The sequence below is a fragment of the Macrobrachium nipponense genome, chromosome 39 (assembly GCF_015104395.2).
Source record: "Macrobrachium nipponense isolate FS-2020 chromosome 39, ASM1510439v2, whole genome shotgun sequence".
NCBI classification, from domain to species: Eukaryota; Metazoa; Arthropoda; class Malacostraca; order Decapoda; family Palaemonidae; genus Macrobrachium; species Macrobrachium nipponense.
Window position 1 is genome coordinate 20,792,469 of NC_061099.1, and position 13,120 is coordinate 20,805,588.

General features: G+C 42.9%; 1 protein-coding gene across 4 annotated transcripts in view; it reads right to left on the minus strand.

Annotated features, from left to right (window-relative positions):
- The window catches only part of LOC135210186 (torsin-1A-interacting protein 2-like), a 181,248-nt gene that overhangs the window by 38,275 nt on the left and 129,853 nt on the right, over window positions 1-13,120 (minus strand). For all 4 annotated transcript variants that reach the window (XM_064243018.1, XM_064243016.1, XM_064243017.1 and 1 more), the window contains one exon: window positions 1,559-2,231. In XM_064243018.1, coding sequence (XP_064099088.1) covers window positions 1,559-2,231 — 673 coding nt within the window. The remainder of the gene's footprint in view (window positions 1-1,558; window positions 2,232-13,120) is intronic.

Below are 13,120 nucleotides of genomic sequence, written 5' to 3' on the forward strand. Positions count from 1 at the left end.
TATGAAAATGTGCGCAATTTCATGTAGAATACACAATAAAATAATTGAAGGTTGTAGCTTTTCTCATTTTTGAAATATTTGCATATAAATCACGATAAATAGAAAAAAAAACACGATCGGCTCAACTTTGACTCTACGAAATGGTCGAAAAAAAACGCAATTGTAGCTAAAACTATTACAGTCTAGTAATATTCAGTCATTTATCTTCATCTTGAAACAAATTCAAAGTCTCTAGCAAAATATTTAGATTTATGGTGAATTTAAAAAAAAATCTTTCCTTCCCTCTGCGCGCGGATTCTCCGCCACAAATCTCCGAAATGCGTACGTCCCATTCTTGGAATATTTGCTCCATTTCATATTAGGCATTTCATAGTTTTATATATGAAAATGTGCACAATTTCATGTAGAATAAAACGAAATATATTTGAAGGTTGTAGCTTTTCTTATTTCCGAAATAATTGCATATAAAAAATATATATATAACAAAATTCGACATTCGGTCAACTTTAACTCGTCAGATATGGTCAAAAACTGCAATTGTAAGCTAATACTCTTACAGTATAGTAATATTCAATCATTTGTCTTCATTTTGAAAGAAATTGGAAGTCTCTAGGACAATATTTAGATTTATGGTGAATTTTTGAAAAAAATATTTGTTTACGTCCGCGCGTTATGAATTCATGCATTATTTTGTGATAATATTTTCTCTGTGTTGCTTTTATCATTTAACAATGTGTTATATACCAAAATGATCGCAATTTAGTGTAAATTACAACGAAAAAAAAAGTAACTTGCTACCTTTAACCGTTTGGCGCACAGCGCGATTTGAATACAATTATATATGAAATTTCGTTTTTGCGCTATCATATATCGCATTATTTATATATGATAATGATAATTTTTTTCATTTCTGATGGTTGCATACTAAACTTCAGCCAATGACAAAAAAAGGAGCCAAAAATGAACTCTTAATCTTGAAAACTAAGCGCGCTGTGATTTTTTGAAAAAAATATTTTTTCCGCTTCCGCGCTCACTCTGAAACACCTCCAGCACACGGGAGACAATTTTTTTTTTTTGTTACCGCTGCGGCGTAAGAGGGTTAACTACCGAACCATGTTCTTTGAAGATTTCATCGGTTGTGTCCAGGCTATGCCTTAAGCAATTCCTATGGTAATGGACTGATGGTTTGTATATTGTGTAGGAACAAATAACATTTTGCAATATCTTTAAAACTAGAGGCAGTCCCTCGTAATTGGGGAGGGGGGAGGGTGTTCCATTCCCAGGGGTGTGCCAGTGAGTGAAAACTGCCATTAACCAAAACTCTGTCATTTATGGTAACATAATGGTGCTTATGGCACGCTTATGGCGTGCATGAGAACCCTTATGGCGTGCCATAAGACCGATAACTGGAACTCAGCCCGTTATGGTGCTAGACAAGCACCATAAAACCAGATCGCCGATAACTGGAGACTGCCTGTATCACAAACGGATTAATTTTTTAACGAACACCTAGAAAATGTATAGGATCCAATGCAAAGTGTAGCTTAAGATGACTTACCTTCAAATCCATCGCTAATTGCTTGGCTAATCCTATGAAGAAGGCACACAGCTGTTCGTTCTGCCCCTTCAGGAACCACAGAAAGTACTACAGCTGGTTGCACTGGACTCTCTCTCATGATTGTTTCTAATTGTCCTATTAGCTGAACCCAAAACTGCCTTGTCTGTGTAAATTCTGAATTGATTGTCTTTAACTCCTCTTTAATGTCACTATACACTTTCTCAATAGGCTTTACATATGGTTCTGAACTTGGGATCTCTTCAAGATTTTTCAGAGAGTCATAGAATGTTAAAACGCAAACGATAATCAATGCTATAAATCCAATATAAAGAAGAGGCATGACTCTTCCCTTTTTCCTATCTTGTGGCCTCAAGTCAGGATATACTTTCCTACCAGGGCTCCCCTTTTCAGGAGTAAGAGGGCCTTTTCTGGTTCCTACAGGGCAATTTTTACCAATGCACTTTGTGCGATTAGTTACATGGTATTCTTCATGTGATCTGTTATGCCTCTGGAAACTGGGGCTACTTCCAGGCAGACACTCTGTGTCTGACTCCTTCGATGATAAGGATGAAATATCTGGATAAACTCCTGATGAACTATGGTGGGCAGCTCGGTCAATTTCATCTTTGGGATGGCTGATGTCAAATTCTTCATCACTCTCCTCATCATCTAGCTGAAATAATAAATATACGTAAAGGTAAAAAAAATTACCTTATAAAAACTGAAATAGAAACTTAGTATTTTGGAATAAACTTTCTTCTTTCTTCAACTGAACCCTCTGCAGAGGATATACAAAATGATCTTTCAACACAAGTGAGGTTCTATTCCAAAGTTTCACCTTTACATGAACAGGTTTTGAGTATTAATAATTCAAAATATCACAAAAACTACAAAACAGAACATTTATGAAAACACATATTGGTGAGTTTGTACATAGTTACTGCACTACAGTGGACTCCCTGTATTCACACTAACACATTCGCGGATTTCTCTCGGGACCGTTTCCCTGCATTATTTGCGGAAAATTCGCATATTTGCGGTATTTTTCTGAGAAAGATCCACAAATTCCTGATTTTTTTTTATCAATTTCATCATAAAATGAACTTTTTCTGATAAAACTATTAAAAAAACCAAGTATAATAATTTTTAGTGGGTTTTTCTTGAGTTTTAATTAACAAAATAGGCTGTTTTCAGCATTTTTATAGGGGTTCCAACTATTTGCGGGTTCTAACAATTCACAGGGGGGTCTGGTACGCATCCCCCGTGAATACGGGGGGACCACTGTATATGACAAATAACATTTGTATTAAAATTACTTGAATATATAATACAGTTTTAGAGAGGAAGTTGGGTCACATAACATCTGATATTGACGTAAAGCCCCATTTCCTTTGTAGAATTATTTTAAAAGATGTGCGATTAAAGGGTGAAAATTTCATGTACCACGTATCCAGCATACACTAATCTTTTTAAGCATTGTACAGGAATACTTTTTATCACTCTTACCATTATTATATGGCATAGCAATTATACCTGATATCTAAGCCTAGAGGTTAGGGGATGTATTATGAAGATGAAGAATATAATTCCCTGACTGCTACCTCCAAAAAAGGTCAGCCGCTCAAGTATCTTAAGAATTTATGAGAGTTATCTTTTACGTGAAATTTTAAAAAAGAAAAGAGTAACTTCCAAGTACTATACTCATATTAGCTATTATATTATTGTCAGTTAATCTTTAAATCTATCAAAGTTCCTATAGTTCTGACCTCGAGACCCTTGACTCTCACAAGGGATGCTTGAGACTCAGAAGTGGAGGGATAAACTGTCAATTAACCATTCTTAACCAAAGGTAGACGGTAGTTTTAGTTTCTTCCCATAAACACAGAAATAATCATGAACTGCTTCTCCTACAGTAGAGGTTCACTTGATTTAATACCTTAAGGTTCTGAAATGGCTAAGAGGAAGATCTTCCTTGTCTGTTAGTTGTTCTGGCAGCAAAGGAATGATGAAGTAGTTAGTTACTGCATGAAGGAAAGTGGAAGGGATGGGATATCTGGCTAGATAGCATGGAGATTGCTTACTTGATTTGAAAAAAAAAAAAAAAAAAAAAAAAAAAATATTGTTATGATACAATAAAGTTTGTTCATACTTACCTGGCAGATATATATATAGCTATATTCTCCGAAGTCCGACAGAATTTCAAAACTCCCGGCACACGCAGTGGTCGGCCAGGTGGTAGTACCCATTCCCCGCCGCTGGGAGGCGGGCGTAAGGAACCAGTCCCATTTTCTGTCAGATTTTCCAGTGCCACTGTCTCCTGAGGGGAGGTGGGTGGGCGCTTTGATTATATATATCTGCCAGGTAAGTATGAACAAACTTTATTGTATCATAACAATATCATTTTGTTCATGAATCTTACCTGCCAGATATATATATAGCTGAATCCCACCTTTGGAGGAAGGGGGAGACAGATTCGATTTTGGGAAAGAATTTCATATATATGATTGATATTTTGGTTCCTTAACTGTTAGCATAGCTGACTTCATGAGTACCGTCACCCAAGTCTGCTTCTGCTTTACCAGAGACTCCAGCTAGGTAGTGACCTGTGAAGCTGTTGAGTTCTAGAGGATCTGTCAACGGGGGCGTGACCACAATGCAACTAGATCCTACATTATAGACCTCCAATTTTGGGTACTGCATTCCTAGAGGTGCCAGCAAGGACGTAACCTGTGTAGCTGGTGCGCTCTAATGAACTGTCACGGGGAGCATGACCACAATGTGACCGATCATATAGGTGTTGTTTAGACACCGAATGCTGTTAATGCTTCACTGGAGGTGCCAGCAAGGACGTGACCTATGTAGCTGGTGCGCTCCAGATGATTTGTCAACGGGGGCGTGACCACACTGTGACAAAAACATTTTACCCTACTATGAGGGCGAAGCAAAAACATTACCACCTGACCTAGCCTATCTGGTTAAACTTCGTATAACCAAGGCTAATGGAGGGAAGTCCGCCTAAGGCGGCCTACCCAAGACCACAAAAAACTAAACACCTACATAAACATAATAAAAACAAAAAATAAAAAGAAATAAAATTAAAAAGTCCAAACTAACATATTTCCTAAATGATAGGAAGAGTGCTACTCTCTGTCCCCAATATAGTGTCTGCTGCGACATATGGGCCCAAAGAGTAGCAGTTCTCGTATGTAATCCTCACCTCCCGAAGGTAGTGAGAGGCAAACACTGAATTACTACGCCAAAATGTGGCATTCAAGATGTCATTGAGTGCCATGTTCTTTTGGAAGGCTACCGACGTAGAAATAGCCCTCACTCCATGCGCATTCACCTTCAACACTACACTTTCATATCACTGTCTTGACAGGATGAATGCGCTTCCTTGATGGTGTCCCTCAAGAAAAAAGCCAAAGCATTCTTTGAAATTGGTAAACTTGGCTTCCTGACCGAACACCACAAGTTATCAGAAGCACCTCTTATAAACCTTGGTTCCTATCTTTTCAGACAGAGGGTTGACTTCCTAGCTATTGCTTAGGAGTCTGCTTTGTCTCAAGAGCCTCAGCGAGGATGTGACCTATGGCTAAGAGTTCTTGTGGGTCTGCCGATGGGGTCTTATCCACTTACTCGGCAGAGCCTAACTGGCATTTGTCAATGGGTGCTAATCCACTCATATGACCATATACCTATGCCTATTAGCATAATTAAGGAGCACAACACCGATCCCGATCACCTGATCCTAACACGAGGATTAGCGCTTAATTTGAAGAGTTATCCCCAAACTCCTTTCAAAAACCCCAATAAAAATCACTAAGTTAAACTAAAAATTAACTCACTAGTTAAGGATCAGTGTTGGCTCCCTATCCCAGCAACGTATCCACAGACACGTATAACCAAGAGAAAAGGATCTCTCGTAGGTTAAATTGACATCCTTTGTGTAATGGGAGGTCAACACAGAATTGCATCTCCCATAAGTGACAGCTCATATGTCCTTTATGACATATTGTTATGGAACCAAGAAGAATTCATAAAAGCTCGCACTTCATGCATAGGTTCGAATGGACTGGACATGAGGAACTTCAGAACTACATCCAAGTTCCAAGACGGCAACTTGGGTTGTTGAACCTTCATTGTTTCGAAAGATCTCAAGAGATCGTGAAGGTCTCTGCTGTCTGCCAAGTCCAGGCCTCTGTGCCTAAAGACAACTAAAAGCACACTCTTATATCCCTTGATTGTAGAGACTGCAAGTTTTAGATCCCTTCTCAGATATAAAAGGAAGTCAGCAATCTGGCTCACAGAGGTCGTGGTGGAGGAAATGCCGTTCTTCTTGCACCAACTCCTGAAGACTGTCCACTTCGATTGGTACACTGCGTTGGATAACGCTCTTCTTGCACTGGCGATAGCTTTCGCCATTGACCTATAAAAGCCTCTCGCTCTGGCCAACTTTTGGATAGTCTGAATGCAGTCAGACTCAGAGCGGAGAGGCTTCTGTGGTACCTCTCGAAGTGGGGCTGTCTGAGTAGATCTGTCCTTACTGGAAGCGTCCTCGGGAAGTCTACTACGAAGGCCATGACCTCTGTGAACCAGTCTCTCGCAGGCCAGAACGGGGCGAACAAAGTCATTCTCGCCCCTTCCGACGCCGCAAACTTTCTCATGACTTCCCCTAAGATCTTGAACGGGGAAAGGCGTACAGGTCCATTCCCGTCCAGTCCCAGAGAAGTGTGTCTATCGCCACTGCAGCTGGGTCGAGTAACGGGGAGCAGTACAGTGGAAGCCTCTTCGTTCTGGACGTCGCAAAGATATCCACGAGCGGATTGTCCCCAACCCCACATCTCTTGGCATACCTCCTGATGCAGAGTCCACTCGGTTGGCAGAAGTTGACCTCGTCTGCTGAGGAGATCTGCCCGGACGTTCTCTACTCCTGCTACAAACTTCGTAAGGATCGTGACGTCCAGTGCCCTTGCCCACAGCAAGATCTCCTTTGCCAGAGCAAAAAGGGACCAAGACTGTGTTCCTCCCTACTTTTTCAAGTACACCAGAGCTGTGGTGTTGTCTGAGTTGACTTGGACTATTCGATGAAAGACTTTTTCTTGGAAAAACTGGAGAGCTAAAAAGATGGCTGCCATTTCCTTTAGGTTTATGTGCCAGGACACCTGTTCCCTCTCCAGGTGCCTGACACTTCTTTCCCCCCCCCTAATGAAGCTCCCCACCCCGTGGTGGACGCGTCGGAGAACAACACTAGGTCGGGGCTCTGAAGCTACACTGGATCTAGCCACCATTTCAAGTGATGTTTTACCTCTCCTGAAATTTCCAAGATCATGTGTAGATTCTTGTTTTCTTTCCAATTGTACTTGAGAAAAAATTGTAACGGTCTGAGGTGCAGTCTCCCCAAGGAAACAAACTTCTCCAGCGAGGAAATGGTCCCCAGTTAGACTCATCCATTCCCTCACCGAGCACGAATCTTTCCTTAGGAAGGCTGACACTTTGTCTAAGCCTTGCTGCTGACGTCCCTGGGACGGAAAAGCTCGAAAAGCCACTGAATCCATCTGAATCCCCAGATACACGATGGATTGGGTTGGGATCAGATGTGACTTTTCGAAATTCACCAGTAGTCCCAGGGACTTCACCAACGATTAAGTTGTTTGAAAATCCTTCAGACACCGTGTTTGAGTGGAGGCATGAATGAGCCAGTCGTCCTTCGAAGATAACAATTGCGAAGGAGGAGACTGAGGGGCCGCAGGTTGAAACTATTCTTCAAAAGAGGCTCGAAGCCATCGAACCAAGACCTCTTTTTCTTCTCGACTGACACACGTTCTGGGAAGATGGTCCACCGTGCTCTCTAGACAACCTCTGGGGAGCTGCACGAAATCTAGAGAGCGAAGCAACTGGCGAAAGAGCGGAACGAGGAGAAGGACAAGGGGACTGCCTGGACTCTTGATTGGCAGCATATCATCCTTCCTCTCGCGATGTGGCTTTGCCTTTCTCACTGCAATCAACGAAACAAGTTGTTGTTGCAAAGACACAATCATCCTTTTCGATGGAGAACATTCCTTCTCAGGCAAAGGGCTGATCCTTTGAGAAGACGATGGGCGAGGGGAAGCCCTCCTCCTTCTCACATGGACCGCCAAGGATATATCTTTGGAGTGACCGAAGCGCTCAAAAGCATACTCGTCGGAAGACGTCCTCTCTGGTGAAGATCGCAACACAGCAGAAAAGAGAGAGGACGTGAAGCGTCCCCCTCCCTGAGACCAAAGACGAAGGCCGCTTGTGCGACATACATCATACATCTTAGCTCTCTTTTTCGGAGGAAAGTCTTCCAATTGCCAGGAGACGACCGACAAAAGCAGAAGGAGCTAACGGACGAGAAAGCGTCCCCCCACCTACGAGGTACCAAAGGAACGACGGCCCGACCTTGTGCCGACATCTAGCGTCTTCGTTCTCCTCAGAGGGAGCAAGACCCTCCAAGAGTTCCAAATCCTGCACGGGGAGGACGTCTCTGAAGACAAAAGTAATCTTTCAAGATTGAATTCTATGAGATTATGAGCCATGACATCACCTTTAGACGAATCTTGACTATGAGAGATGTTCAGAATCATTTCTAGATCATCTGTGCTATTCCAGTTTTTCTGCAGGAAAAACTGGAGAGTGTGAATTTCAGTCTATTCAGGGAAAACAAACTTCTCCAGCGAGGAAATGGTCCCCTGCAATTCATTCATTCCCTCACCGAGCATGTTTCCTTCCCTAATAAGGCTGCGTTTCACTTAAACAGGAGTAATCTGAAGACACTGTAGAAGATTGTTCATTTGTTTCTTCCCAAAAGTCTCCTTTCTGAGATTCATTACTATTCTCTGATTCTCGGCGAATGTCTGAAGAAGCATTACGTTGTGCGTCCAGCCGAGCATCCTGCCGAGCGTCACGCTCGGCGCTGTCGTATTTGGCAGCGGAAGGAGAGTCCCTCATAACCGAGCGAGGGACGTCTCGGCGAGCTAATTGACTGCATCTCTTGCACATCATTCTTGTTTCGAGGGAAATCATGTGTGCTATGCCACTGTAGACTCGTACAGAATTCTGTTACCTTGCGGTAAACAGAACCGAAAAGGTCTAATACATATATATATACATACACACACACATATATATATATATATATATATATATATATATATATATATATATATATATATATATATATAATATATATATATACAGTGGGGACCCCACCCCCTCGTATTCGCGTTCTCCAGATTCCCAGACTCACACATTCGAGGATTTCTCTCGGGAACGTTTCCCCCCGCATTATTCGCGGAAAATTCGCGCATTCGCGGTATTTTTCTATGAGAAATATCCACAAATTCCTGGTTTTTGTGATCAATTTCATCATAAAATGCACTTTTTGTGATAAAACCATTAAAAAAACCAAGTATGAAAATTTTTAGTGGTTTTTCTTAAGTTTTAACTAACAAAATAGACTGTTTTTAGCGCTTTTATAGGGGTTCCAAACATTCGCGGATTCTGACTACTCATTCGGGGGGGGGGGTTCTGGTACGCATCCCCCGCGAATACGGGGGGAACACTGTATACATATATATACTATACTACATACATATACATACACTATATATATATATATATATATATCTATATATATATATATATATATATATTATATTTATCTATATATATATGAAAAAAATTCTCGCAAAGTGAAGATGATGTTCAGTCATGTATGCTAGAATTCCCCTCAACCCGAGGCTAAGGCCGTGATTGTAGGGTAGAAATACGGTTAGTCCGTCAATCCCGCAGGAGAGAGAGACGTAACCTACCACGCATGGCAGACAATCACCTGGAACTGAGCTGGCAATAGTGACAGCAGACTCAGAGAACGTTCGTCGTTCTCGCACTGCTCTGCCTGAGTTGCCACCTATACCATTCTACGAATGAATAGGTTTACTATCATTCTAGAGCAGAAAGAAAAAACCATCAAACTGGTATATTTAAGCGAAACTGAATTTGCTAAATATAAAAGGCTGACTTGGTATTGTCATAACAATACCTTAAATGTTTAAAAATAGGGAAACCCGATTAAATGTAATCAGAATAATCGTACTCTCGGTTGTCCTCCGTAGGAGTAACTACGGTATGAGTATATAACTTGAACCATACAACCGCTTGATAGTAATATGACGTAAGGGTAAAAAAATAATATTACTATGATACAACAACGCTTGTTCACCTTTACCCGGCAGATATATATATATATATATATATCTGACTGGTAAGTTTTATGAACAAACGTAGAGTATTCTAGACACTTGGACAGCTACCTCCCTACTACATTCTGCCTCGCCGAGGTAGGGAGAGCCATCACGCGGTAGTGTTTTGTCAATGAGAAATTATACGCTTACGCGATAGAATGAACACTCATGGCATTATCACTACACTTCACTACACTATTAAAACTTTATAATGCAAACATGATTCCAGGCTATGCAAAGATTTAAGAATCACAGATAGGGTATTACCCTCCAAAGACACTATTGTAGGGCCCGAAGGCATCACAGGTCTTTGGAGGGATAAATTCTACTGGACGGGTAACTTGTGTTACACGCCTGGAGGAAGACCTCCTAAACATGTTTCCTACAATTCGCGCACACTGTATGAGGGTCTACTGAAGTTTTTGGTAGCCTAACCTTGCATTCTTCCACACAACATACTCTGGCCTAGTCGAACTTGATCCAGACATCGTAAGTTTAAGGAAAAATCAAGCCAAAATCAAAACAATCCACAATTAGCGTATGCCTAACCATCGATCCAAATCAAATAACCAAAAATCAATGGGGATACTCCAGTGACCAAAAGAGTTCCAAAATCCAATGACGGAGGTGCAGAAAACACTTGTTGGCTGCACTGGCAACAGAAAATATCTGACAGAAAATGGGAATGGTTCCTTACGCCCGCCTCCCAGCGGCGGGAATGGGTACTACCACCTGGCCGACCACTGCGTGTGCCGGGAGTTTTGAAATTCTGTCGGACTTCGGAGAATACAGCTATATATATATCTGGCAGGTAAGATTCATGAACAAAACAGTTTTTGAAAGTAAATTGTATTTTTCCTAACTATACGAACCTGAGGTCCTTTTCATAAGGAACCACTTGCAGCGCAGCTGGAACTCGGTCGTAAGGTAGTTAGGCAATAACTGCTTGTCTGATAGTTGGGAGTCCTGCCCGACTGGACGTAAACATTCCACTTTGCTTTAGGCCCAGGAACAGATTGTGGGGTGGCATGAGGTGGGCCTATATGTAAAGGACCTCAGGTTTGTATAGTTAGGAAAAATAAAATTTACTTTCAAAAATTGTGATTTGTTCCTACATGTTATACAAACCATCAGTCCTTTACATAAGGAAGACTCACTGATTGGTGGGAGAAATCTGAGTCTTGTGAACAGACTGGTGTTCAGCCATCCAAGGTTCCCTCCTTGGTCATAAGAGCAAGGGGGAGAGCCTTGCCTCTGTCCAGTTGATCAGAGTGAAATCACTGCAAGACCAATAGCCAGACCTCTGGACCAATTCATAAGAGGGAGGCATGTGTAACCTCTTATGAATAGCAAACAAGAACTTATAGTCGGAAGTAAGAGGACAAATACATCGTATTGGATTTGTCTCTTATGGCTGTCCACTTCCACCTTGTTAGAGAAGGGACGGATACATGCTTCTATCCCTTATGAAAGGAAAAGAATGGAGCTCAGTCACATAGCTTACCTGGAGAGGGAGCTTACCTGCATCTGTCGCCCTCTCCAGCATGTAACGACCATCACTCCCTGCCCGAAGGAAAAGAAAAGAAGAGAGGAAGAGAAGCCAGTCACACTCTCATTCACCCTTCATTCACACGGTCACCAGAAGGACAAGGTGCAACCTTGTCCCATTAGAGGAGCTGGGTAAGCTACACAACTTGTTGAGCAACCACCAATGGTCCCAAGGAAAAAGTGTCCAAGGACCTGTGAGCAATATCCTGAAGGTAGAAGGAGATGAAGGTGGTCTGGTTGGACCACAATCCTGCTTTCAGCACCTGCGATACCGACAAGTTCTTGCGGAACGCAAGGGTAGGACCAACACCTCTAAGTTCGTGGGCTCTCGGACGAAAGGTACCAGTGTCGAAACCCCTTTATGAGTAGTATGCTTTTCTGATTACCTCACGAAGCCAGAAAGAAATAGTGTTCTTGGACACTTCTTTCTTTGTTACCCCGGTGCTAAACAAAGAAGCATCGACACTCAGGCCTGACATGACGAATTCTCTTCAGATAGCGCCGTAGCACTCTAACAGGACAAAGTAGCATCTCTTCCCGATCATTACCAGTAAAGTCCTCTAGGGAGGGGATCATAAAGGACTCGAATCTATCGTCAGGGACCGAGGAATTCTGAGACTTCGCTACGAAATCTGAGACAAAATCGAGCATAACTGATCCCCATCCCCTCGAGTGTTTAACATCAAACGAGAGACCTAGAAGTTCCCCTACTCTCTTCACCAATGCCAGGGCCAGCAGAAAGATGGTCTTGAGGGTCAGATCCCTGTTTGATGACTCTCAGAGAGGCTTGTAGGGTCCACGAGTCAAACTCCTTAGGACGAGAGTCACATCCCACTCAAGGGGCCTAAGTTCCCCGGGTGGGCAAGACCTCTCAAAGCTCCTCAAGGAGGGATATTTCCATGGAGGAGGAAATATCTACACCCCGCAGCTTTAGGACTAAGGCTAAAGTAGCCCTATATCCCTTAACTGCCGAAACGGAGAGGAGCTTCTCTCAGCGAAGAAAGACTAGGAAATCCGCTACCTGCTGAAGAGCGATTCTGAGCAGAGAGAGAGACCCTGTCTACGACACCAGCCACAGAAAACGGACCACTTTCCCTGGTATACCGCTGGAGGACTGTCTGAGGTATCCTGCCATCTCTCTTGCTGCTCAGCAAGAAAAGCCTCTGGCTCACAAGAGATGTTGGATAACCATCAGCCTTGAAGACACAGGAAATGTAATGCAAGGTGGTACAGTTCCACGTGTGGTTGGCACAGCAGGTTGTGCCATGGGGGAATCTCCCACGGTGCCTCCGAGAGAAGAGCCAGCAGGTCTGGATACCAAACGGCCTGAGGCCTTTTGGGAGTCCCCACAATCATCTGAAGGTTGCTGGTGACCAGTGCCCTGCTGATCACCTTGCGAATCAGACAGGACAGGGGAAAGGCGTACACTTCGAGGTTGTCCCTTGGGTGCTGGAATGCGTCCTCTGCAGCTGCCCATGAGTCCAGCATGATGGAGAAGAAAACCGGGAGTTTTCTGTTGTGCCGGGTGGTGAACAGATCCCCTACTGGGCGGCCCCACTAGTTCCAGGACGATGATGTGAAGGTGCTTGTTGTGTCGATCCCACACGTCTGAAACCAGCAACTCCTCCAGGTGTGCGCCCCGACCCTCGATCCATGCGTCCAAGAACAGACTTATCTCCGGAGGTGCAGTGTGTGCCACTGCACTCCTATTAAGAGGTTCCTGTCCTCTAGCCACCAGGCTAAATCC